The following is a 27650-nucleotide window of genomic DNA, read 5'->3' on the forward strand; positions in this document are numbered from 1 at the left end:
TCGATATTGCTGAAGAGAATCGTCTCCTTAAAGCAAAGGCCAAAAAGCTCAAATCTAAAGTTACAGCTAATATGACTACAACTTCAGATAAGACAAATGCTGAGAAGAAGGCTCTTGAGTCTAAAGTTATAGCTAATGAAGCTATAACCTCAGACCTGAAACTCAACATTAAGCATCTTCAGGCCAAAGTTACAGCTAGTGAAGCTATAACATTGTAATTAAGGAAAGTCAATGAGCTTCTTGAGTCCAAGCCTACGGCTAGAAAAGCCGTGATCTCATATCAAAAGAAGGAGATTGAATCTCTAACTCAGCAACTAAAGGAATCTAAAACTGTTCTTTCAAATACTAAAAGAACGCATACCGAGACTATACGAGTTCGTAATGATAGATTCCAGAACTTTTGTGACAATTATGAAGAGACTCATCCTCCCAAAGTCGTAGAGTCAGATCATTCCAAATGCAACAAAGAGATACAGTCCTTAAAAGAATTACTCTTGCATGCTAGAAAGCTTCATGATAAATAGGAAGGTAGCACACGTGTTCTAAATTTCCTAACTGAGCAATCAGACAATAACATGAAAATGGGATTAGGGCACGAGTGCTATGGTCGTAGAGATCACTCTAAATGCAAATCAAACCCTTCTGAACAAGATTTCAGAAGGAGAAAATATACAAATTTACCAGAATATTTGATTTGCAATTACTGTGGTCATATTGGACATATCCAAGAAAATTGTGTCAAATATGCTCAGGATTAAAGAAAGGGAATCAATTTTGTTAAAGCATCTGACACTGCTTTCGAGGAACATGAGTGTACCCCATCTGAACCATATACCAATGAAGAACGCAACAATGATCATCGTTGGTTCTACGATATGAGGTTCGATTTCAAGAAGGCTACCAAATCAAAACAAACACCTAAACCTAAAGAGCCCTTCAAAACCAAAGCTCCTCTAAAACAACCTGAAAGACCACGACATAAGGAACCCACAACTCAATCTAAGACGGTTCCTAAACAAACCCATTCGCCTCCAAAACGTAAAGTTATAAAAAGGGTTTGGGTTAGAAAAGATCTAGTTTTTAGAGTGACTAACGTCAAAGGACCCAACTTAGCTTGGGTACCTAAAAACTTTATCTAATTATTTTGCAGGTTGTGGTGAAATAAAATAACCTGTGGTACCTTAATAGTGGATGCTCAAGGCACATGACTGGAGATGTAAATTTATTTCTTCACTTGAACCTTTCGATAGAGGTAAGGTCACATTTGGTGACAACAAGAAGGGTAAGGTTATCGGTGTTGATAAAGTTAGAATGTCCTCTTCTCATGCTATTAGTGATGTTTATCTTGTGAGTGGTCTTAGACACAATTTACTGAGTATCTCTCAATTATGCGACAAAGGAAATAAAGTTGTCTTTCATTCATATTCTTGTCGAATAACAATTGAAGGAACAATTAGTGTTGTGCTTGAAGGACACCGTAGAAGGAATGTTTATATGATTGATCTAAATAATATTCCTACTAATTCATTTATGTGCATGAAAGTAACGACAGATGATCCGTGCGCACAAAAGATTTGCGCACATAAATTCAACAACGTTGAATAAGCTAAAGAAATGAGGTTTTGTTGAAGGACTTCCCTCAATCAAATTCGATCAAGAAACATTATGTGATTCATATGCCCGATGCAAACATGTGAGATCATCATTCAAACCCAAGAGAATGTCAAGTACCAAGGAACCACTAGAACTCGTGTATATGGATCTATGTGGCCCAATGAAGGTAAGAAGTAGAGGTGGATCCAGGTATGTCTTCGTTCTAGTTGATGATTACTCTGGATATGTTTGGCCAATCTTTCTCAATTCAAAAGATGAAACTTTCGAAGAATTTGCAGTTCTAATGAAGCTTGCCCAAAATAAGTATAAATAAAAATTAGTTTCCATTCGTACGAATCATGGCACCGAATTTGATAACCATGCCTTTATAGAATATTGTAAGGAGAATGGTGTTGGGCATAACTTCTCAGCACCACGAACCCCACAACAAAACGGTGTTGTTAAGCGTGTGAAAAGAACATTGGAGGATATGGGACGCACAATGTTGTTATGTAGCGGCCTACCTCAAAATTTTCGGGCTGAAGCTATTAGTACTGCATGCTATGTTCATAATCGAGCTTTAATTACCCATTCTCAAGAAGACTCCTTATGAGCTTCTTAGGGGATGTAAACCTAACATATCACATCTACGTTGCTTTGGGAGTAAATATTTTGTCCATAGTAATGGCAAAAATAGATTAAGCAAATTCGATCCCAGAAGTGACGAAGCGGTGTTTATCGGTTATTCTAATCATAGTAAAGCATATAAGGTTTTCAATAAGAGAACCTTATGCATCGAAGAAAGTGTTCATGTTGTTTTTGATGAGAATAATATGTTTGATAAAGCTGAACAGGATGAGGAAGAAGATTTGAACGAACCTGATTTCCGACTATCCAAAGATGATCTTCCAGAAATGGATGAGGAAGATAAAGAAATCCAGGGCACAAACGATGAACAAGGAAGCCCTTCGAATGATAAAGGAAAGAGAACTGAGAGTTTAGTTGACGATACTAAAACCTCTTCTCAATCCAAGCAACTGGAGAATAAAGTTATAGCTGATGATGCTATAACATCAACTCCGAGCCAGCAAACTAGATCCAATGATTCTGTTATAACCCCGGGATTGGATTCAGGGGGAACAAGGCTTGAACCCCAATCATTCGAAAAAGGTGAGACAAGTTTAGATGAAGATGTGCCTCCTGTGTCTAAGAAATGGAGATATAAGGACTCTCATCCAATGGAAACCATCCTAGGAAGTCTGAATGAAGGTGTTCGAACTCGTAGAAGACTTAACAACTTTTGCTCATTCTAATCCTTTCTCTCAACCATTGAGCCAACAAATATCAAAGAAGCACTTGCAGAACCAGATTGGATCGTTGCTATGCAAGAAGAGCTTCAACAGTTCGAACGGAACAAAATTTGGCATTTGGTTCCAAGACCTAAAGACCGAACGGTTATTGGTACAAGATGGGTTTTTAGAAACAAGCTGGACGATACAGGAGTTATTGTACGAAATAAAGCCAGATTGGTTGTACAAGGGTATAATCAACAAGAAGGAATTGACTATGATGAGACCTTCGCTCCTGTAGCTAGACTTGAGGTTATTAGACTATTAATAGCGTTTGCTGCTCATAAAGGAATTAAACTTTATCAAATGGACGTTAAGACAGCATTTCTTAACGGTTATTTGAATGAAGAGGTTTTCGTCGAACAACCTCCAGGATTTCTCGATAGCAAGTTTCAAAACCATGTTTTAAAATTAGATAAAGCCCTGTACGGTTTGAAACAAGCTCTGAGGTCGTGGTACGACATATTGTCAAAATATCTTCTTGAAAGTGGTTTTAAAAGAGGATCTGTCGATAAAACCCTATTTCTGAAAACTGAGGATTCCGATTTATTAGTTGTACAAATTTACGTTGATGATATGATTTTTGGTTCAACTAATGATCGTTTATGTAAGTATTTTTCAGAATTAATGACCTCAGAATTCGAGATGAGCATGATGGGAGAACTCAAGTTCTTCCTTGGACTCCAAATTCAACAAACTGCTGAAGGGATTATGATACACCAATAAAAATATATCAAAGAGCTAATCAAGAAATTCGGTATGGAAAATTCTAATTCTAAGCCAACTCCTATGGGTACTGATAAAAAGTTGACTTTGGATGAAAACGGTAAGTCTGTCGATGAGACGACCTATCGAGGTATGATTGGCTCACTTCTTTATTTAACTCAAAGCCGTCCGGATATTATGTTTAGTGTATGTGTATGCGTTTGTGCTCGATTTCAATCGTGCCCTAAAGAATCGCATATGATTGCAGTTAAGAGAATCTTGAAGTATTTAATTGGTACATATAAATTATATCTATGGTATCCTCTTGAGTGTAATATCAATCTCATAGGGTATTCAGATGCAGATTATGCAGGTTGTTCACTTGACAGAAAAAGTACTTCCGGCATAGCTATATTTGTTGGACCGTGCATTATTACATGGGGGTCAAAGAAGCAAAATTTTGTTGCGTTATCTACAGCTGAAGCCGAATACATTGCCGCTGGGCTGGTATGTTCTCAACTTTTATGGCTTAAGCAACAGTTATGTGATTACGGTGTTAATGATGGGTGTATACCTATTTTATGTGACAATACGAGTGCTATAATTATATCTAAGAACCCTGTGCAGCTCTCACGAACCAAGCATATAGACATTAGACATCATTTTCTACGTGATCATGTAGATAAGGGCAACATAAGACTGGAATTTTGTAGTACAGAAAAACAATGGGCTGATATTTTTACCAAAGCATTGGCTAGAGAACGTTTTGAGATTTTACGGTTGGAAATTGGTTTAATTGGTGGCAACTAAACTTATCACAAATATTTTATTTCCCGTATGACTGGCTAGTTAAGACGAGATTGTATGTCTATGTTCGTATTTTCCGTTGTAAGTACATTCTTATATAGTATTTTATTATGAGAATATTCCGTTTGCTAGTCTGTTATATTTTGTGTTGTATACAAACCATAATTCTTGTTCATCACTTATATATTCTAAGGTTTAGAGCTTCATAAACCAATGACATTCATGATTGGTTTCATTTAAGATGTGAGTAGTACTCCTTACATGGCATGTAACATCAAATTGCATAAGCATGAAATTTGTCTCTTATTGCCTGTATACACTCGGTTTGTGGTGGTGAAACATGTGGAGAGGCAACTCTTCCTTTACGTTTTACCTACTAACCTCACATTAACCAAATTTGCCTTGTTTTGACCTATTAATTCAACTACATTCCATATAGCCTACCCTTGTCAAGCTAGTCTTATTGGTAAGTTTGGAAGTCTTGTTGTGGTCAATTTTGTTGTTTTTGTGATGGATAATGGAAGGAAGAAGAAAAAGATGGACTGAAAACAATAAAATGAAAAAAACAAAAGGAGAAAAGTGATACTATAAAAGATGGAAAAGCAAGAATCTCTTATTAATCCTATTCTTATCATTTCCATATTACTTGAGGAGAAGTACTTGTTGTTGTAACTGAGTTTGTGCAATACTTGGCATGGTGCATCATCTTTCATGTGGGGTTGGAAAGTGAAATATGGCTACTTTTGATTGTGATCGGTTCTAGCTTGGCTTTTACCTCCACATATCCAAATTATTTTGCCCCTTCTTACCCAATTACCTCACCTCACATTACTTTGTAAGTCATCGGCATGTGTTTTGGACCTCGATTGGTTGGAGTGTATATGTACGGTCGCTAGAGATATCTATCATGTTAGATTGCATGCATGCTTCTGTAGGTCGTAGTTAGGTGAGTGACTATTTTCATTCTCTCTTACAAAATCTATACTCATCTTGGTTTGTATTACACACTTTATATGTAGAGCTTGCTTATTATAACACCCCCATACTCGAAGTGCCTTACCAGGACCACTCAGGTATAAGGATGTTACCATCTCGGTTACCTGAGGCAATGATAATCAAATAAACAATAACGAAACAACATTTAAATAGAAATACTTTAGCGAAAGGTTACAATCTCAAAACCAAATCCAAAGTGCGAATACATGTTCTCAAACCAACTGTCTAAACAGCTAACTGAAATGTTTATTAAACTACTAGCTACAGCGGAAGACTTATATCATCAGACCGTGGCACATCCCAGCTATCCCAGTAACTCGACTCATACCTGCTCAATAACTGCTCACCATCCCCGAATGGATCACCACGGTTTTTAAAACATTAAACGGGTCGATTAATCACACAATTTATATAACCAACAAGATAAAACAACACAAATCAAACAAATCACACACAATCACCCACTCCAATCAATCTCGACACCGACCGGACCGGACCAGCCCGCCAGGGGGGGACCGCAGCCGTACCCACCAAATCCCCGCTCATCATACCGAGCGATAACCCTGTCCCATTAATGTGCACATCCCCTCCCGTGGCGGGTTCCACGGAGGGCGAAACTAGGGCGTGAAGCCACTCCCGCAAGTGACTCCACTCACCGAGAACGCATCTCGAGAACCAGAGACAAACAATCACAACCATCCACAGCAATCAATCAACAACCGTCATAAAACCAATACGATAATAATCAGCAATTACACAACACCAACAATGCATTATGGGACTAATACTGAGTAGGGAAACCCTACCTGGAAAGCACAACACAATCAGACGATCTCACAGCTGATATCAAAACACTTCCTCTACAAATCCTCCTCCTAACATACAAACATATAATCACTACCAATCATACAAAACAACAAACCCCCAAATCCCAATATTAGGGTTTAACCAATTTTAAGGAAACATTATAAAAACGGTACATAGGTCTTACCCTCGACGCAAGGATCACAAAGGTATCAAGAAAGGTAAAATCCGACCTTCCAAGCTCCGGATGAGAGCAGCTCAGGATAGGCAAAAGAGTTATACAGATCTACATCGCCGAGATATAGAGTTTCAGGTTAGGGATAAGGTTCTTCTGAAAGTGTCTCCTATACGTGGGGTTATGAGATTTGGGAAGAAGGGCAAGCTCAGTTAGAAGTTCATCGGGCCTTATGAGATCTTAGAGCGGGTTGGAGAGGTTGCATATCGTCTGGCTTTACCAGCTGCGTTAGAGAGAGTGCACAATGTGTTTCATGTATCGCAGCTGCGGAAGTATGTGAGTGACCCGTCACATGTGTTAGAGGCAGAGAGCTTAGAGCTAGATGAGTCCTTATCATATCTTGAGGTACCTAAGCAGATTCTTGACCAGAAGGTTAGGAAGACTAGGAGTGGTGAGACAGTTTTGCTTAAGATCCTTTGGTCTAACCACGAGACTGAGGAAGCTACATGGGAGGCAGAGGATGTCATGAGAGAGCGTTACCCTTTCCTTTTTGATCAGGTATGTATGGTTACGGGGACGTAACCTTGTTTCTTTTAGGGGGGTAGGAGATGATCGCAAAGAGTTTTTAAGAGTTTTTATACCCTTTTTATGTTGTGTCGGTATAGTTGTTGTCGTTGAGTCGGGTTGAGTTTGGGTTAGTAACATGTTTTATGTTGAGTTTGTTTTGGTTGTTGAGTCGGGAGTGTTATAGTGTGAGTCTTTGTTTTGTTGTGGTTTGAACTTCGGGGACGAAGTTCTTTTTAAGGAGAGAAGACTGTAATACTACGTATTTATGAGTCTCGGGGTACTCTATCGAGTAGGCCTTACTCTGTCGAGTAAGGGTGAGTTGTAGTTTAAAATAGTTTTTGACCTGTTGGGTACTCGATCGAGTAACTTAGATACTCGATCGTGTAAGGGGGCACTCGATCAAGTATATAACACCCTTAAATCTAGCCTTAATTAACTACGTAATTTCTACAGAAAAACTGGTAGGATATGTTTGTAAATGGTTCAACTAGTCAAAAACCTGCAATTTCAAAAATTTTCTTCCTAAACCATTCACAACCAATCCAACTCAAGAAGAGTGTCAACAACCCTGCAAAAGCTGATAAACTAATTTACATACATAACTAAAGACGCGGAAATATAAGGATACAAACCAAAATAGAAAAGGGAGACATATGTCCCTTCAAATTATATACAAAACCAAAATGGAAAAGGTTTACTAAAAGAATAGCCAAACTAGGTCCAAGGTTCCTTGCTCACTAGCTCGTCTGTGACCCCAACTAAGCATCAACAACCTGTCAATCGCATTTTATACAAACACGAAAGCCACAATTCAGTGGGGAGTAACTTCGAGCCCTCCCAGCCACGAATCGTCAAAATTAATGTACATGTAGTAAAACATGTAAACAAGATGATAAAGAATTCAATTATCAATTATTCTAACATATGAGCCCTAAACTGACCAAACTAAACTAACATGTGAAACATTTAACAAATTGTAATCCAAACTCTATCAACCATAGCCGGCTTGCATCTCACCTTCTATGATTCATAGAATCACCATACAAGAAAGGACAATATAACAAAGACAGGCATAAGTTCTTAGCACCGTCAATAGTCACTTTGTAACTCGAGTCTATACCACGAGGTAGGGAAGGTAATCGAACCGGTATCTTGGCTCAGCGGTTACTATTAAGAAAACATGGCCAAGAGACAACACAACCCTAGCCTAAAATCTGCGCAGACCTAGACATGCGGATACACACCACCGCACCCAAGACTCACAACCTTTTTTTAAAACATAATGAAGTGAGTACCCTAAGGACACCACCGAAAGGTTGGCTAGTACTTAAGCTGACCCCATACTATCAAAATAAGTACCTGAGGTCATGCCCCAACTTGGATATAAATCCACTAGTCAGGAACACAAAGGCTATCAAGCAGTGAACATATACTCGTCAGAGACTATAAAGACCTATATATGATGAAGGCCGAAATACTCACCTAGGACCTAGTCACAGCTAGTCCCAGCTTGAATACTTTAGCCCACACCACACAAGACTCACCACACAAGTCAAGTAAGACACCCACTTAACCTTAAGAGGGCAAAAAGTCCTACTTACCAACCTAAATGCTAACATTCTATCATGTGAAAGGCTATATAAATGTCTATTTACAGCATACAATCCAACAGTTCCTCAATAAGAATTCAATACTAACTTCCAATTCTAGCAATTTTAACAATATTAAAGGCTTTAAGGGAATCTAGGGCCATTACTACAAAATAAGAAGCTATTTAAATTCAACTAATTACACATGTGAAATAGAGATATAATAAATGGCCTAAAACAAGAAAAAGGCCGATTATCTAATTCATTCAACCGAATTTTTACCCGCAACCCCAGCCCTGCGACAGTGCAGTCAAATTGCGGCTGACCAATCACTCAATTAACTGACATCGCATCAGTCAAAGGGACTAAGGCTCAGTTTTCGGCACAATCAACAAAACATTACAATTATCGCTATAAAATTCATTTTGAGCCTATTATTTACAAATTCATTTTGTAAACTATCCTAACATGTGATAACTATTAACATAAGCATAGTTTTATCATTAACATACTTTTTATTACTAGTATGAATCAATTCAAAATACTACCCCTTTGTTACTTATATTAGTTATAACATTACTCAACCTAAAATGACCAATATTGTACGAAAACCGTAAAACAAGCACGGACCAACCCGGGCAGCCGTGGGCTAGCCGTGGGCCTGCCACGGGCCTGCCACGGGCCTGCCGCTTCCTGCTGCCCGTCCCCTACACCACCTTATTTTTCCATTTTTGTTTAGTAAGAGACCGTCTGAAAATTAATTAATCGTCCCCAATTCAACTTTAATAATTTAAACTAACAAAAGGCACAAATTAAACATGCATACAACAAATTTATCATGTGAAAACTACTACTCAAGTAAAAATCACCAAACATACAAAAATCAAAAACATGTGACGATCTTTCGTCGAGTAACTCGAAATATGTTACCTTAAGCTAGAAAAAGAGCAATTAGCACCTCAAACCCAAACCCTAACTAGCAACTATCCGCTATCTTCAATAATATACGAGTCCCCAAACTCGTCTTCCAATCCTTCACCTAAATAAACAATTAAACACAATAATAAGCATATAAACCGAAAATTCCGAAATTTGGTCTTAAAATAACTTAATGAAAACTGAAATTAGAACATACTAAGTCATAGATCTCGGCGAGGGGATTCCGGAAAGGTAAATTTCGCGAAAAACCGATAAGAAACGAAGAATTTATGGCCAAAACAGCTTGAATTTTGGATGAAATGTGTTTTTGGTAAAAGGGAGGTTGAGGATAACGATGGAAAGACCAAATCAGAAAAAAAAAGAAAAGGGGAAGGGGTTTGGTCCGCGGGAAAGGGAGAAAGGAAAGGAGGGAGTGCGGGATTTTTAGTCGGGATTTTTACGAGTCGGTTTTGACTCGTTTCAATAATAATTAAATCCGTAAGTCAAATGCAAATTCCGTCAAGACCAAAGTTTTTAAACACGAGATTACAAGAAAATTGAGTATTTATACGACCCATTTCCAAATTCGTTTACCCAACGTTCAAACGAATTGTCATTTTCCCCCCGATACGCCCTTATTTCGAAATAAAAGATTTTACACGGTTTAAACTATTTTTAAACATTTCAAAACTATCAAAATAAATACTTTTCTTCAAAATATAATAAAATTATATTTCTTTGAATTATTTTTACTTTAAATACATTATTGTCAAATTTTTCTTGATTAATTAATTATTTTCGAAATATATTAACGGTCCGAAATTTACGGGGCGTTACAATCACCCCTCCTTTTAAAAAGTTTCGCCCTCGAAACTTAGAAGGAGAAATTATAGTTATAAGAAAATATAGGTATCTTTTCAATGAAACGGTGATACTCTTGTTGATCAGACAAGAACATTCATATTCATATCAAGATATAAAAATATTTCTACACCAATAAATGAGAAACCCATTATTGAGACGTCACCAACAACGAGATTCAACATTCACTAATGTTAAAACCATTGAAAATCATAAAAGCATTTTCAAAATTTTAGTTTAAAGTTCTATAATAAGAATAATAATCAAAAGAGCTATATGAGTTTCATGAGGTAAGAATTGGAGTCGAACCTAAATGGGTGTCAAAGATGGAGTTTCATAGGTTACCAATATCAAACTTATGAGAGGAGTATGATGAAGTAAGGAAAAGAGGTATGAGCGGTAACGCTCATGATTAAGGAAGAAGGAAAATCAGACAACAAGAAAATGTCAGACACTTTTATCACAAACTACAACAACACCCAAAACGGTTCCAAAAACTTCCTAACAACAAAACTCATATCCACATCACTCCCAAGGATTTCCTCAATTGCTTATGTTACCTCATCCAAATCTATTCCCTGAAACAAGGTATTCCACTATAAGCGTGATCTCATCGTTCCAAATCCTCAAACATTCAGAAACAACTTCCACAAGCCTAAGGTCATAGCTTCCAACAAAGCTATATTCATATCCAACTAGTGTCAACTATGGTTTCCTCAAAAAGTAAACCTTCATTCAAGAATCCCAATATCAAGCTATAAACTCGAAGAGAAAGTTCCTCAAATATTCCACAAGATTCTCATTTCAAAACAAGGTAGTAATATGCCAACCCCAAACTCTGAAAAATCCATAGGATCTCAAGTTTTCTATCCTTTTGCTTACTAAGGATTGCCGAAAGCGGATCTACACTCAGCTACAACATCATCCCATCATCTCAAGTACTCAATGTGACCTCAAGGTTTATAAATCTATAGGGTTAACAAATTCTTCTCAACACTAAGTCTCTCTCAACTCAAGAACTCTCAAGAGTCAAATAGAATGCCAAATCACATCACCAAACCATTATGGTCTTCCACATCTCAAGGAATATTCTTTCAAATTTGACATCCTAAAACTTACTTACCATCAAATTCCCAAGGAACAAGGTCTTAATTGTAACAACACTTTATCTCCTCAAAGTTCCTAAAATCATAAGTGAAACTATGTTCTTTAACCTAACAATTGGTGTTAACCAAACCATTACCCTTTCTAGTTACCAAAACAAGTGCTAAGACTTCCCAACAATGTAGCCTACTCTCACTCTCATAACATACTTCAAGTAGTAATCAATATCACCCACTAAAACCAACAAATAATCCCACATTTAACATTTCCCACACGATAACATATACATTATCAAATCCTCATATCCCAAGTGATTATGGAAGCCAAACCCAAACTCGGCTACTTAGTCAATCCTATATCCTCAAATCACATTTCACTAACTCTGTAAACATGGTCATCAGGGTACCAACTATACTAAGGAGATAAGGAGTGATAACGGGATAGAGAAACGGTAAAATATTTTCAAAGGGTGCATGAACCTGACAAGTTAGGAAACTAAGGAGTCAGACCGTAAAGATAACGGTTGACAAAAATAAGAGGTATTCGAATTAAGAAGATATCTAGGGCAAGAAGAAGATACGTAAACTTTGGCATAAGAACAGGGTCCAACGAACGTTAAAGAGAAGGAAAGGAGAACAAAAGCGGCATAATGAAAGGGTTACCGCTTACTAAACACTCATCAAAGCTTATGATCGATATGATAAGGTTACTTCACTAAGGTGCTCAACAAAGCCCTAAATGTCTACTACATCGTAGGACTAACAAGGATTCCACAATGGTAGGTATTCCTCAACTCAATTGATTCTAAGAGCCAAAATCAATTCACCACACAAATTCATTTGTTACCATCCATGTCCCAAAGTATCTCCTTTACAATTCTCGTCATTGAACTTCACTTACTATGTCATCTCCAAGTACCCTGGCTTGTTTACTCCATCATCTCACCACTTAATACTTCTAGTTTCCGATACCATAAATTGGAATCACATCCTTGAACTCACGAACTATATCGAACAACATTCCACCAAAATTCCCGAATTCAGATATGTTTTATAAGGTCAACAAGGGCTACTCTATACTAGATTTGGTCAACTTAAAAGGTTTAACAAACTAACCAATTCCAAAGTACAATACCAATCCATTAAGCAACATCAATGTCCTATTGTATTCCTTTCAAGGCCTACAAGGATTAGGGCTAACTATCATACCTTTAATTCTCCACAAGAAATATCGAGACTCTCCAATGAAGTAGCTTAGGTTCATTCCATCTTATGTGCTAAGGTAGTACCCATGCTTAATCATCTATAACAAACAAGCTCTCTATAGACATAAATCCCAAGGTATTTCTCAATTCACTAAATTCTCATATCAAGCACAACTAACAAGACTAACCAAAGGATCCCAAATTATATTCTCCTATACAACTCAAACCTTAAACAATCAATTTCTCCACTCGTTCACGCCCTCCAATGATACATTCTCTCAAAACTGGGTTCTCTTGAACAAGGGAACTATCCTGCGGAATAAAAGGAAGGTGTCCACATGGACTTTATTATAAGAAGAAAACGAACCTAAGATAAATCGGGAGAAAGAATTGAAAGGTAGTTACCAAGGCGAGATAAGAGGAATTTGAAAGACGAATGAACAACGAAAATGGAATATTAAGGTAAGATACACTGAATACGAAAAGAAATATAAAGAAAGTGGAAGCATTCTACATCTGGCATAACCAACCTTAAGCGGCACCAAAACTAATAACTAACAATCAACAAACCTAACAAATAGCAATCACAAACAGACTACCACATAAAATCCTAATTCTACCCATCCTACCCTTCTCTCAAGTTTATTATTTAAAGGTCAAGTGATTCTAAGTGGGGTGCACAAAACGTGCGTCGGGAGCAATTGGCTCTGATACCAACTATAACACCCTTAAATCTAGCCTTAATTAACTACGTAATTTCTACAGAAAAACTGGTAGGATATGTTTGTAAATGGTTCAACTAGTCAAAAACCTGCAATTTCAAAAATTTTCTTCCTAAACCATTCACAACCAATCCAACTCAAGAAGAGTGTCAACAACCCTGCAAAAGCTGATAAACTAATTTACATACATAACTAAAGACGCGGAAATATAAGGATACAAACCAAAATAGAAAAGGGAGACATATGTCCCTTCAAATTATATACAAAACCAAAATGGAAAAGGTTTACTAAAAGAATAGCCAAACTAGGTCCAAGGTTCCTTGCTCACTAGCTCGTCTGTGACCCCAACTAAGCATCAACAACCTGTCAATCGCATTTTATACAAACACGAAAGCCACAATTCAGTGGGGAGTAACTTTGAGCCCTCTCAGCCACGAATCGTCAAAATTAATGTACATGTAGTAAAACATGTAAACAAGATGATAAAGAATTCAATTATCAATTATTCTAACATATGAGCCCTAAACTGACCAAACTAAACTAACATGTGAAACATTTAACAAATTGTAATCCAAACTCTATCAACCATAGCCGGCTTGCATCTCACCTTCTATGATTCATAGAATCACCATACAAGAAAGGACAATATAACAAAGACAGGCATAAGTTCTTAGCACCGTCAATAGTCACTTTGTAACTCGAGTCTATACCACGAGGTAGGGAAGGTAATCGAACCGGTATCTTGGCTCAGCGGTTACTATTAAGAAAACATGGCCAAGAGACAACACAACCCTAGCCTAAAATCTGCGCAGACCTAGACATGCGGATACACACCACCGCACCCAAGACTCACAACCTTTTTTTAAAACATAATGAAGTGAGTACCCTAAGGACACCACCGAAGGGTTGGCTAGTACTTAAGCCGACCACTTACTATCAAAATAAGTACCGAGGTCATGCCCCAACTTGGATATAAATCCACTAGTCGAAACACAAAGGCTATCAAGCGGTGAACATATACTCGTCAGAGACTATAAAGACCTATCTATGATGAAGGCCGAAATACTCACCTAGGACCTAGTCACGCCTAGTCCCGACTTGAATACTTTAACCCACACCACACAAGACTCACCACACAAGTCAAGTAAGACACCCACTTAACCTTAAGAGGGCAAAAAGTCCTACTTACCAACCTAAATGCTAACATTCTATCATGTGAAAGGCTATATAAATGTCTATTTACAGCATACAATCCAACAGTTCCTCAATAAGAATTCAATACTAACTTCCAATTCTAGCAATTTTAACAATATTAAAGGCTTTAAGGGAATCTAGGGCCATTACTACAAAATAAGAAGCTATTTAAATTCAACTAATTACACATGTGAAATAGAGATATAATAAATGGCCTAAAACAAGAAAAAGGCCGATTATCTAATTCATTCAACCGAATTTTTACCCGCAACCCCAGCCTGCGGCAGTGCGGGTCAAATTGCGGTGACCAATCACTCAATTAATCGACATCGCATCGATCCAAAGGGACTAAGGCTCGATTTTCGACAATCAACAAAACATTACAATTATCGCTATAAAATTCATTTTGAGCCTATTATTTACAAATTCATTTTGTAAACTATCCTAACATGTGATAACTATTAACATAAGCATAGTTTTATCATTAACATACTTTTTATTACTAGTATGAATCAATTCAAAATACTACCCCTTTGTTACTTATATTAGTTATAACATTACTCAACCTAAAATGACCAATATTGTACGAAAACCGCAAAACAAGCACGGACCAACCCGGCAGCCGTGGGCCTGCCACGGGCACGCCACGGGCCCGCCACGCCTCGCCGCCCGTCCCCCTACACCACCTTATTTTTCCATTTTTGTTTAGTAAGAGACCGTCTGAAAATTAATTAATCGTCCCCAATTCAACTTTAATAATTTAAACTAACAAAAGGCACAAATTAAACATGCATACAACAAATTTATCATGTGAAAACTACTACTCAAGTAAAAATCACCAAACATACAAAAATCAAAAACATGTGACGATCTTTCGTCGAGTAACTCGAAATATGTTACCTTAAGCTAGAAAAAGAGCAATTAGCACCTCAAACCCAAACCCTAACTAGCAACTATCCGCTATATTCAATAATATACGAGTCTCCAAACTCGTCTTCCAATCCTTCACCTAAATAAACAATTAAACACAATAATAAGCATATAAACCGAAAATTCCGAAATTTGGTCTTAAAATAACTTAATGAAAACTGAAATTAGAACATACTAAGTCGTAGATCTCGGCGAGGGGATTCCGGAAAGGTAAATTTCGCGAAAAACCGATAAGAAACGAAGAATTTATGGCCAAAACAGCTTGAATTTTGGATGAAATGTGTTTTTGGTAAAAGGGAGGTTGAGGATGACGATGGAAAGACCAAATCAGAAAAAAAAAAAAAGAAAAGGGGAAGGGGTTTGGTCCGCGGGAAAGGGAGAAAGGAAAGGAGGGAGTGCGGGATTTTTATTCGGGATTTTTACGAGTCGGTTTTGACTCGTTTCAATAATAATTAAATCCGTAAGTCAAATGCAAATTCCGTCAAGACCAAAGTTTTTAAACACGAGATTACAAGAAAATTGAGTATTTATACGACCCATTTCCAAATTCGTTTACCCAACGTTCAAACGAATTGTCATTTTCCCCCCGATACGCCCTTATTTCGAAATAAAAGATTTTACACGGTTTAAACTATTTTTAAACATTTCAAAACTATCAAAATAAATACTTTTCTTCAAAATATAATAAAATTATATTTCTTTGAATTATTTTTACTTTAAATACATTATTGTCAAATTTTTCTTGATTAATTAATTATTTTCGAAATATATTAACGGTCCGAAATTTACGGGGCGTTACAAAGTACCTCAGCTACTCGATCGAGTACCTCATCTACTCGATCGAGTAGCCGGTTTACGGGGGATGATTTTCCGGGATTTGCCAACAATGCGATTAAAGCGAATGACGTAGTTTGATTTCTCTTTTCACAGTAATTAGGTTTTAAAAAGTGTTTAAAGAATAGTGACGGAAGTAATATATACTTAATCGCATTATTAACAAAACCCGAGAAATCATCCCCCGTAAACCGGCTACTCGATCGAGTAGATGAGGTACTCGATCGAGTGCCCCCTTACTCGATCGAGTATCTAAGTTACTCGATCGAGTACCCAACAGGTCAGAAACTATTTTAAACTGCAACTCACCCTTACTCGACAGAGTAAGGCCTACTCGATAGAGTACCCCGAGACTCATAAATACGTAGTATTACACTTATGATGAAGTCGTTTTTATGCTACAATATATGCTTTGATTAATTTATATTTCTTGCCTCGGTTGATATCATTCTAGTCGTTTTATGTCTATTCTCGTCTTTTCGATGATGTCAAGAGGGGGAAGAAAATTATCGTGACTTAAGTATTTCCTAAGCTTGCTCCTAGTCAGAACCTTTAATCTCCTAAGGTCCTTAGATGTTATACTTTGTATATACATGATTGTTCTTGCGTTCAACTGACTATGACTTTACGAGTATTATGCTAAGGGGGAACTTACACTTAGTCACAAATCGTAAGAGACTTGTCATCATAAAAAAGGGGGAATTTGTTGGACCATATAGATATATGTTTAAGTTTTGATAATGACAAGTGTGTGCTTCGTTCTATATATACTCTTGCTCGTAATCGTTTGTTTAGTCTTTACTAGATTGACTTAGGTTTACAAGTTAAGCAAGTAATGTTATAACATCATTTGGTTATAACATTGACGATTGATGAAGCATCGTTCAAGTAATGTTATAGCAGTTTGAGCTATAACATTAAAGATTCCTAAAGCGTCATATTGACTGTAACAAGTTTCAAGTATGATGATCACTCAAGCAAAAGGCTCGATCAAGTCTTTAACAAGCTCAAGATGAAGAGCTTATGATCAAGATAAAGAGAAGATCCTACTCTGAAGATCTCTAGGAAGATTAGCTAGTTTAGGTCTTCATCTAGTAATGGTATCTTAAGAAGAAATATTGGGAATGTAAAGTTATAGCCATTTCACCTACAACTTTACTTAGCAAACTTAAAGTTATAGCTATTTCTACTATAACTTTGAGTAGCAATTTTATGGCACGATTTTAATAGTTTTAAAATCATTTTCAAAAGATAAAATTCTTCAAATATATTTCAAAATCATTTGTGTATATGATAGAGATGAAATATGGGTTATTATAAATGAATTATTTGCATTTCTCTATTGGTTAGTAAAACGACTTTGGGTCGTCATGCTACCGAGGGTTTGCTAGTTTGTTTAACCTAACCCTAATCCAAGAAGAAGGATTTTCGGGATTTTCGTCGAGATGGACACGGGCCTAGGGTTTCGGCCGTTGGCTTTGAATCATTAGGTTTCACAAGTCCTCTAGTACAAGTAATCTATCTAATTAAATCTAGCTTATATTTTTATAAGATATTCTCATATCTCAAATATATGCTTGATTTAATTTATTTACTTATCTGAAAATCTTAAAGATATAGTTATGGAAAAATAAAATTTACTTTTATCTTATTTACTTAAACTAAATTATCTTGGATTAAATTAGGAAAGAGATAGAGATTTATTTCTTGCGAAATAAACCACCTACCTCACGGCACTTGTAGGGTTTCGTGCAAAACCCTATTCCTCTCTTCTACTATAAATAGACATGATCATTCTTCATGTAAAACAAGCTTTTCGAAATATTAAAATCTCTTGTAAACAATTTTAAGTTTAATTTGAATCAGTTATTTTTATTGTTTTGCATTTGAAAATCCTTGCGAAATGTCGTGCTCTTAAAGTTGCATATTATTCTTAAGGTTACGTTACAAGATAATAGTAATTCATATTGTTTCTTACTCGTTCAATTGTGTGAACACTTAGAAGAACAATCAAGTGCTTTCTTAGTAACTTAAGATAGTCAAATCGAATATCTAGTGATATTCAAATTGAGTTATAGCTAGAGTTAGATGTACGAGTTGGGTTGATAATTTTGTAATCCGGAGAAAGGTACTAAAATTATTAATCGAGAATAGTGGACGTAGGTTTCGACGTGTGAAGTTGAACCACATCAAATATCGTGTGTCCTTACAGTTTTTCTTTTCATTCATTTCATCACGTTCATAATCACTTAGTTAATTAGTTAAAGTTTAAATCAATAAACTTTAAGTAATTAATCATTGATATAAAATAAAAAGTGGGCATAAGTTTTTAAATACTCAATTCACCCCCCCCCCCCTCTCGAGTATTTCGGGTGTGATAGACTCTTCAGCAATGGAGAATCTTCTAGCACTAAGCAAAGAATTAAAGTAGAAAACTTGATTTTCAAACTTGTGTTTTTCGCTCAATCAAATCTGAATATTCTCATTAGGTTTGCTTGATTTATATAGACCAAGGTAATACAATATTAGCTATCCAAATTACATCCAAGGGCCACAAAATGTCCTACAAAATTAGACCAAAAAAATGGCCAAAAGGCCTTACAAATCTGAAAAGATAAAGCATAAAGTAAAAGCAAAGTAGATGAGCTAATGAGGACAATCATCCCTGTTTGCTTGCCTTGCTTATTTAATTTTAGGGTGGACTTCTTGGGGCTGCTCATGGACCATATGGAAGAATAATAAGTCCCACATGACAGCAAAAAGAATCCATAGAGCTTGCTTGATCAAAATAGGAAGGTTGAAAGCGACATTGTACTTGCTCCTCCAAAACCGCACCAGATGATAGCTTGGAAGTGTCCTTAAGTTAATTTATGAAATAATCATTTTTAGGACACAACCTCCTAGACAAAAATGTTGAAGACTCTCCCAAGTTATCATATTGACATCTGGTTGCATAATTTTGGCGGTGATTGAGGTCTTGGACCTCAAATTTGAAGCGGCTCCAAAACCGGGTTAGGATGGGGCTGTTGGGACTGCTTGTTTCGTTCCAACAGTCCCTTAATCATGATGGCAATTGCAATAGAAATTTGTTTTAGGAGAATGTTCTCAACTTTTTAATCGAACCTTTTATGTATGATGTAGTACACATTGCCAATTTGAACCCTGACCCTCCCCCTAATCTATACAATATAATTAAAAGGCTAATGTGACATGACAAATTAAATGTGACATGGCAAATGTAACAAGGCAAAATTAAATGTGACATGGCAAATTAAATGGGACATGGCAATATCATAATCCACATATTATCAATTTATACAATATAGTTTAAAAGACTACGTGAAACATTAAATTTTATTCCATGAGCCATTTTTACAATTAATTTATATTTTGTATTTGATTATATAATATTTGCTTAGTGATAAATTACAATACAATATTGACGTTTTGACGGATAATTCTTACTAAAAAAACACACATTAAATGATAATTGAGTTAGTGGCCCACCAAAAAAAATAAAAGCCTATTTGGGGAGGTGTATATCAATTATAAATAATTTTCTATAATAAAAAAATACCACATGAACACCGAAACTTTGACTATTTCTAATATAACATTGTTTATTTTGAATGAGACCATTACAATTAACTAAATTACTCTACAAATTAATATTTACAAATTCTTGGGATCAACTTAAAAATAATTTCAAGTATTTGTGACTTAAAAATTGAGAAAATATTGGGTTATACAAAAGAACGGTCTCACAAAAAAAAATTATCTTTATGTAGAGGTTAGAACATAATCAACACAAATATTTATTATAATATTTATCTCATAATAATGAAAAAAATGATGCTCAAAAGTCATGAACTTTGCTCTATATTTATGCCTATATTAAATTTAATAATAATGAAAAATGATGTGCAAAAGTCATAAAAAATATCCTCAATAATTCATAAGAATTAAAATATTGAGAAGATAAGAAAAACCCTATAATCATATAATGTTTTAAGCTCCTCACATTGTGAGATTTATCATTCTCAAAAAAGAAAGAAAGAAAAAAGAGAAAATAATTCAACATTATGCATTAATTTGCCCTTTCATCTTCACTTACTAACTTTATTTATCCTAAATGACAAAGGGACGTTCAAACTTTCACATAGAAATTTTAGTACAAAATCTATACAATCTAATTAAAAGACAATCTTAACCATTTAATTTTTTTTACATTGGTGCCATGAATTACTGAACTCATTAATGATTTGAAGGTATTTTTTTCTTTTTTTTTAAAACACATGTTATTAGTATATTAATCAAAACAACAACTAAAGTACAATATACAGTTTAGTTGTCAAAGAAATAAAGCGTTAACTTACTAAATTTTATGTATTTCAAGACTACATTTTTTTAATGGATCAATTAATTGTTCGGACAAATATAAACAATGCGATAAAAATAACAACACTAAAACAGATAAACCTGTGAATTTCACGGGTCACAAACCTAGTTGTATTGTGAAATGGATCATTGTTTTTTATTTAATGCACTATTTTCTATAAAAAAAATTGTTATAATCAATGGTCCAAATTTAGAAAAGAAATAATGTAAATGTGATAATCACAGTCTAACGTATTAACTTATTATAGTAGACGGTGTCACTACCTTTTAATTGTGACTCTCTTATAAATTTATTTATTTATTTTTAATTTTTTTTTTGCAAAGGAAGCACGGAGATGATTTTGATGTTAACGAAATTCGAACGTAGGTTATGAGCATTATCTCTCATGACTTTACCAACTAAGGGTAAGATTATTGGTAGTTTTGAGACAAGACTTTGGTAAGTCTTAAGACAAGATTCACTCAAGACTACCAATAATCTATAAAAGTCTTAACAAAGTCTTAAGTTGAGTCTTGGAAATCCAAGACTAAACTTAAGACTTTGGGTGAGTCTTGACCCCACATTCAAAGGAAATTATCTAATGAATGGATCCCATGTGTCGTTTCTTTTTTGTGAAAAAAAGTAGTAAAGTGAAAAAGTAGAGTCTGAGGTAAGTCGGACGGATAATGTATAAAGTCTGAGGTGAGTCTGAGATAGGTCTGAACAATAAAGAAATAATAAAAGTTAGTGGAAAGCTGATGTGACAGAGTCTTAAAACTTGAGAGAGTCTTACTGATAATCTCATCCTAAGTTAATTGACATCTATGCTCTTTTTAAAATGTATAACTCGTAATCATGAAAAATGTGTGCTGAGCTTTGGTATTAAGCTACACAAAAACTTCAGAGAGACGGTCTCTCAATAGCGTTATTGAGAGACCTTTCACGTGATGGGGTGGGGGACCCACTGAATATTTTTTTCCCCTATTATGTCTCCCACTAAATTAGCGGAAGACGGTCTCTCATGAGACCTACTGAGTAAGTTAAGAGTTCACTTTGAGTTAATATCAAGTCATTAAGAAAGGAAAAAAAAGGTACAATTATCAAATATTAACCACGTAATTTCTTAGTAAGATTTGTTTAGTGTAGGACTATCAACCATAGTATTATCACGGCCTTTAATCCAAATATTTTTTTTTCGATAATATTTTCCACTATAATCATATAATGTCTTAAGCTCCTTACATTGTGAGATTTATCATTCTCAAAAAAAGAAAGAAAAAAAAGAGAAAATAATTCAACATTATGCATTAATTTGCCCTTTCATTTTCACTTACTAATTTTATTTATCCTAAATGACAAAGGGACGTTCAAACTTTCACATAAAAATTTTAGTACAAAATCTATACAATCTAATTAAAAGACAACTTTAACCATTTAATTTTTTTTTTACATGGGTGCCATGAATTACTAAACTCATTAATGATTTGAAGATATTTTTTTTTCTTTTTTTAAAAACACATGTTATTAGTATATTAATCAAAACAACAACTAAAATACAATATATAGTTTAGTTGTCAAAGAAATAAGGCGTTAACTAACTAAATTTTATGTATTTCAAGACTACACTAGTTTTAAACCCGTGCAAAATTGCACGAGTATGTATTTGGGCCAGAATGAATGTTTTTTTATGTATATTTGTTTTTGCATTTCTATTGTACCTATCTAATTGGTCTAAATCAACGATGTACATAATTAATGTTTAAATTTGTTACAAACATGTGTTCACATGCACTGGTTTATAAGGAAATAACGTAATCTACTCTTGTAAATAAAAATTGCATACATAAAAAACTTTACATTCGGATAAAAGAAATATAATCTAATAATCAACTTTAACATATGCAAGTTATTCTAAAAATTGAAAAATTTCATGATACACTACATTAGTAGTCATAGTAGAAGTACGCATATATGAGTCACAAATTAAAATTTTCAAGCCTTCTTTTTGGGTGACCCTGGAAAGTGCGACATAAAGCTGGCCATGACTAAACACTGGTCTTGGAAGATAGATGCTGACCTGAGATAAAGACTGCCCTTAACTCTTGTTTATCGTCATTGCAAAACAAACAGCGATGGGAAATTGTCTTCTACTAAAACGTACCGGAAATCTACTGGTGTCCGATGGAGTGAGTGTTAGTTGATCAATATGCATTCTATCACCTTTATGACTACCAGTTAAGACAGCACATCTTATCACGCGTGCCCCCAGATAAGTCACAATTAGTCTCGTGCCGTTACACAACCCACGTGATTGATCAATGTTTCGCAGAAGCATCACCATAGCACCGACCTTCAACTTCAATTGGTGATTCGGGAGTCCGGCACATTTAATCACTTGTAAATTAAAATAAAATTTATTTATTTGTTTTTTAGAGTAAAAAAAAATTAAAAATAACTTTAAATGCTTGTTGAAGACTATATTAACTCGGTTTCCTATCATTGTCACCTACCAATTTCGGTGTGCGCGGCTGATAGCTAAGATGTCGAGTTTTATATTCCAAGTACATATGCCGTCATTATTGTTTTTTGAAAAAAAAAATTTGTACCTTGTAGTTTTAAAAAATTATGTTGTGAATTTGTGGTACAATAATATTAACAAAAATACATGTAATTCATTTTTGTAATTCATTTCCGTTGTATGTTCGATCCCGTATATAACTGTAATTCCTTCGGTAATTTTATTGTGTAATTTTGTTTTAAAAATTATGTAATTTAATCACATTTACTCGCATTTGTAATTAATTCTGCGTAAATGTTATGCATTTTCTTTATACGGAATGTATTAATTCGAAGAAGTATTCCATAAAATTATTTTATATAATTTGTTGCGACACGGAATTTAGCGCATGTACGAAAAGACGGATATCTGAATAATTAAATACGTTGCATACTCATGGGTCCCACCATAACCTGGATTTTCCAAAAAAAAAAAAAAAAAAAACATTTATGACGTGACGCGATGTACAATGAGTATTGTCTTCTGAATTTATATAGATAAGATTTTTTAAATGGATCAATTAATTGCTCGGACAAATATAAACAATACGATAAAAATAACAAAACTAAAACAGATAAACCTGTGAATTTCACGGGTCACAAACCTAGTTGTATTGTGAAATGAATCATTGTTTTTTATTTAATGCACTATTTTCTAAAAAAAAAAAATTGTTATAATCAATGGCCCAAATTTAGAAAAGAAATAATGTAAATGTGATAATCACAGTCAAACGTATTAACTTATTATAGAAGACGGTGTCACTACCTTTTAATTGTGACTCTCTTAATTTTTTTTTTTTTTTTTTTTTTTTTGTGCAAAAGAAGCACGAAGATGATTTGGATGTTAACGGGATTCGAACTTAGGTTATGAGCATTATCTCTCATGACTTTACCAACTAAGTTAATTGACATCTATGTTCTTTTTGAAATGTATAACTCGTAAACATGAAAAATGTGTGCTTTGGCTTTGGTATTAAGTTAACAGTTCACTTTGAGTTAATATCAAGTCATTACAACAACAATAAGATCTACACTCATAGTTGATATTTTTACAATTATTACCCCACAACAACAAAAAAAACTTATCTAAAAATGACTTTTTGTGAAACTCATCATATTTGGATGAGTTTCACAAAAACTTGTTTTATGATAAAAAAATTTTTATTGTTGTGAGGGAATGAATATGTAAATATCAACTTTAGAAAGGAATCTTTTTGTTGTTGTAGGTTGTCACAATGAGAGAATGATTGCATTTTATTGTATTATTGATCTAATTGACATGAAATTTGCTAATTGTTGTTGTATAAAATTTTAGAGGAAAATATCATTTTATGATAAAATGAGGTGTATAGGTTGAGGACCCACAAAAAACAACAAAAACTTTTTGTTGTTGTGGATGCTCAAAGAAAGGAAAAAAAAGGTACATCTATCAAATATTAACCACGTTATTACTTCTTAGTAAGATTTGTTTAGTGTAAGGACTATCAACCATAGTATTATCACGGCCTTTAATCCAAACATTTTTTTTTCAATAATATTTTCCACTATCAACATGAAATTGAAGTGTGTTATAATTATTTCCGCAGATGTCAACTAATTTAGTTGTTAACTCACGAGAGGTGGTATTCATAATCTAAGTTGGAATTTTATCCACATTAAAATTGCCCTTATATCTTCCGTTACACTAAAAAAATTATTTCCACCACATTTAGACTTTGAGTGTTCATGCAATCATCTGTTTTATAAACTCGATGGACGTAGTTTGCAGTTACTATTGTTGAATCTTTTTTTTTTTGACAATCGGGTTAACGAGACCTACATATTAATAGCACGCTTAGCTATCCTATGAGCGGCTTTATTACAAATTCTAGGAACATAAGCAAAAGAAATACAATGAAAGTTTGCCGCTAGATCGGTTATATCGTCAATAGTATTCCTTGTCCAATGTTTGAGTTGTGAGAACCGTAGGACTTGGGCAAGAATCTGTAGACAATCAGAGAAAATGTTAATATGAAGGATGTTGCGCGAGAGCGCCCACTTTAAGGCTTCCCTAATTGCCAAAACTTCCGCTTGTTCAGCATTCTCCGCCCTTCCTTTGATACAGAATTCAGAAACAATATCGTTATAAAAAAGGATGCATCCGCCAAACCCAGCAGCAATCTCCTTAGACCACGCATCATCCACATAAATATGAGACCGAGAGCAACTCACAGAACTCTGAATCAGAGGAAAGGGTACTCCATTCCTAAGATTAGTCAAGTCCTCCTCCATCGGTGTTTGGAAAACTATGGACCCCGGTTTCCCATCTTCAGCAGAAAGAGCTAAGTTAAGAGAGTCTTGATAAAGAAAGATAGCACCAATAGGGGAGCACTTGGTACTATCAAAAAACTTTATGCACCTTACCACCCAAATAGTCCAAAAGGTACACAAAAAGGAGAGACAAGCCTCATGCTTATTACCAGCCTTAAAAAGAACAGAGAGCCAATTGCAAACCCAAGACTGGAGACTCGAATTATCCCCTGGTTGCGCCCTAATCCCCAGGAGACTTCCAGCCCAAACTCTGTTAGCAAAAGAACAGTCCCGGACTATTGTTGAATCTTGAAGCTATAGAAACGTCAACTTTCTCAAAACTACTCCATCCATCACAATAATGCTTAACAAAAGAGTCAAACTCGAATTTCGTGGTTAGAGTTTATTTTGCAGAAGGAGGCACACAAGGACGGACCCAGGATTAAATATATGAGATAGAAAAAAAAAATTAGTTTATAATTGCGTGTAAAGGGATTCGAACCCGAGGCAATAGGTGAAAAATCAAAGGCTTTACCATTGAACCACAAGATGTTTATTGAACATTTAATGGAATAATATTTACTTATCTACTACGTATTCAGCAGTAATTGGGGTAGTCCGTCTTCTAAACCATCTCTTTTATGCTTGGGGTAGCGGACGCCACCCCTTGCTACTAGATGAGTCCGCCCCTGAAGGCACATAAGCAAATACTTACTCAATTATTTTTATAGCGTCAAGATTCTCTTCATTTCCTAAAAAGAAATGAAGAGACCATTTCCTATTAACGTTCCGGATCGCATTCTGACAAAATCTAACATTTCTTAATTTAGGCATAAAAATAAAGGAAAATGGGGTGAAAGGAAAAATCATTATTAAAAGATATTAAGGGAGAGGATCTTAATCCATTTTTATAGGTCCTTTCATATGAATTAAGAAACTACTTAAAAAAAAGAAAAAAAAATTTGACATATTTTTTAACCTTTAAAAATATAAAAATAAATCATTTACAACAATGAAATGGATGAAAATATCTACTTATTATATCCTCTACTATTACTGACTGCATTTCAATAATTATTTTCTTCCAACACATAGAAAAATGCTAAACGATAAATAAAAAAAATTAAAATTTTGTAAATCGACTTATAATACGAAAAAGGTGGAGTACAATATAAAAGGAAAATTTAAACTAGAACGAGCGATATTTCACACTGTAAATAACCTTCGTTTTTTTACACTGAGATTTCTCCAATTTTAATTAAAGTATACATTCTTGTCAAATACGGAGTATAGAATTATCAATTATGAGCTATGCTCTATAAAATCTTGTTAACATTAATTCAAAAAGTTTTCTTAACATTGCATCTAACAATAGACCAGCCCACATTTTCCTCTGCCATGAAGAGAAAATCTTGCCTAGAAAAAACATTTAACTCGTCTGTTTTCTTTTTAACACAGCACCATTAAATAAATCACTAAAAATAACGAAAAATCACTCTTCACACCTTCCATACTTAAAACCAAACTTTTTGCCTCACTTTAAGGATATGTCACGGAAAACTAAATGGCGAGAATGATATTAACTCACGTGCTAATGCGACCCTTTATCTCAGTCAATAATTTACATTTATTTTAATATTTTATTTCCCCCCCGTAAAATAAAGTGAGTCTAAACAATTCACCAGAATAGAAGAAATACATTTTATTTTCTAAACAAAGTAATCTTATGACATTGTTCTGTATAAAGAAATAATTTGCTTATATTTTACTTAGTATTTTCAGTAATCATTTTATAATTGGTAACGCCGATTTTATTGGTAAATTATTTATTGTTAAAATATTTTATAACTTATAAAAACCGTTTTACTTCCAATTACGGAAAATAATCAAGCTAATTTATTGTTAAAAATCTCCTAGTAATAAAAGTTAAGTTTTTTAGACAATTTCTATTGACGGCTACTTTTCAGGAAATTGAAACACATTTGTTTTCTTAAATGTGGGGTCCTCCATGTTCATTTTATTAGATTTAATTACTCTCTTTCTAAATCAGTCTCCTATTTCTTGTCTTTTATAGT

General features: G+C 34.7%; 1 protein-coding gene and 1 long non-coding RNA gene across 2 annotated transcripts; both read right to left on the bottom strand.

Annotated features, from left to right (window-relative positions):
* Positions 1 to 7487: 7487 nt before the first annotated feature.
* LOC141606715 (uncharacterized) lies at positions 7488 to 9620 on the bottom strand. Its single transcript, XR_012526794.1, has 2 exons — positions 9516 to 9620; positions 7488 to 7769 (listed from the first exon to the last, which is right to left on the bottom strand). It is a non-coding gene; the product is annotated as an uncharacterized LOC141606715 (long non-coding RNA).
* Positions 9621 to 25101: 15481 nt separating this feature from the next.
* On the bottom strand, positions 25102 to 25557 carry LOC141658291 (uncharacterized). Its single transcript, XM_074465380.1, has one exon. The coding sequence runs from the start codon at positions 25555 to 25557 to the stop codon at positions 25102 to 25104; it is 456 nt and encodes a 151-aa protein (XP_074321481.1).
* Positions 25558 to 27650: the final 2093 nt, after the last annotated feature.

This window comes from Silene latifolia, chromosome 1 (assembly GCF_048544455.1).
Source record: "Silene latifolia isolate original U9 population chromosome 1, ASM4854445v1, whole genome shotgun sequence".
Lineage (NCBI taxonomy): Eukaryota > Viridiplantae > Streptophyta > Magnoliopsida > Caryophyllales > Caryophyllaceae > Silene > Silene latifolia.

Bases quoted from the DNA above. Each gene is read 5' to 3' on its own strand.
- LOC141658291 (XM_074465380.1), bottom strand. From the start codon at position 25,557: ATGGAGGAGGACTTGACTAATCTTAGGAATGGAGTACCCTTTCCTCTG.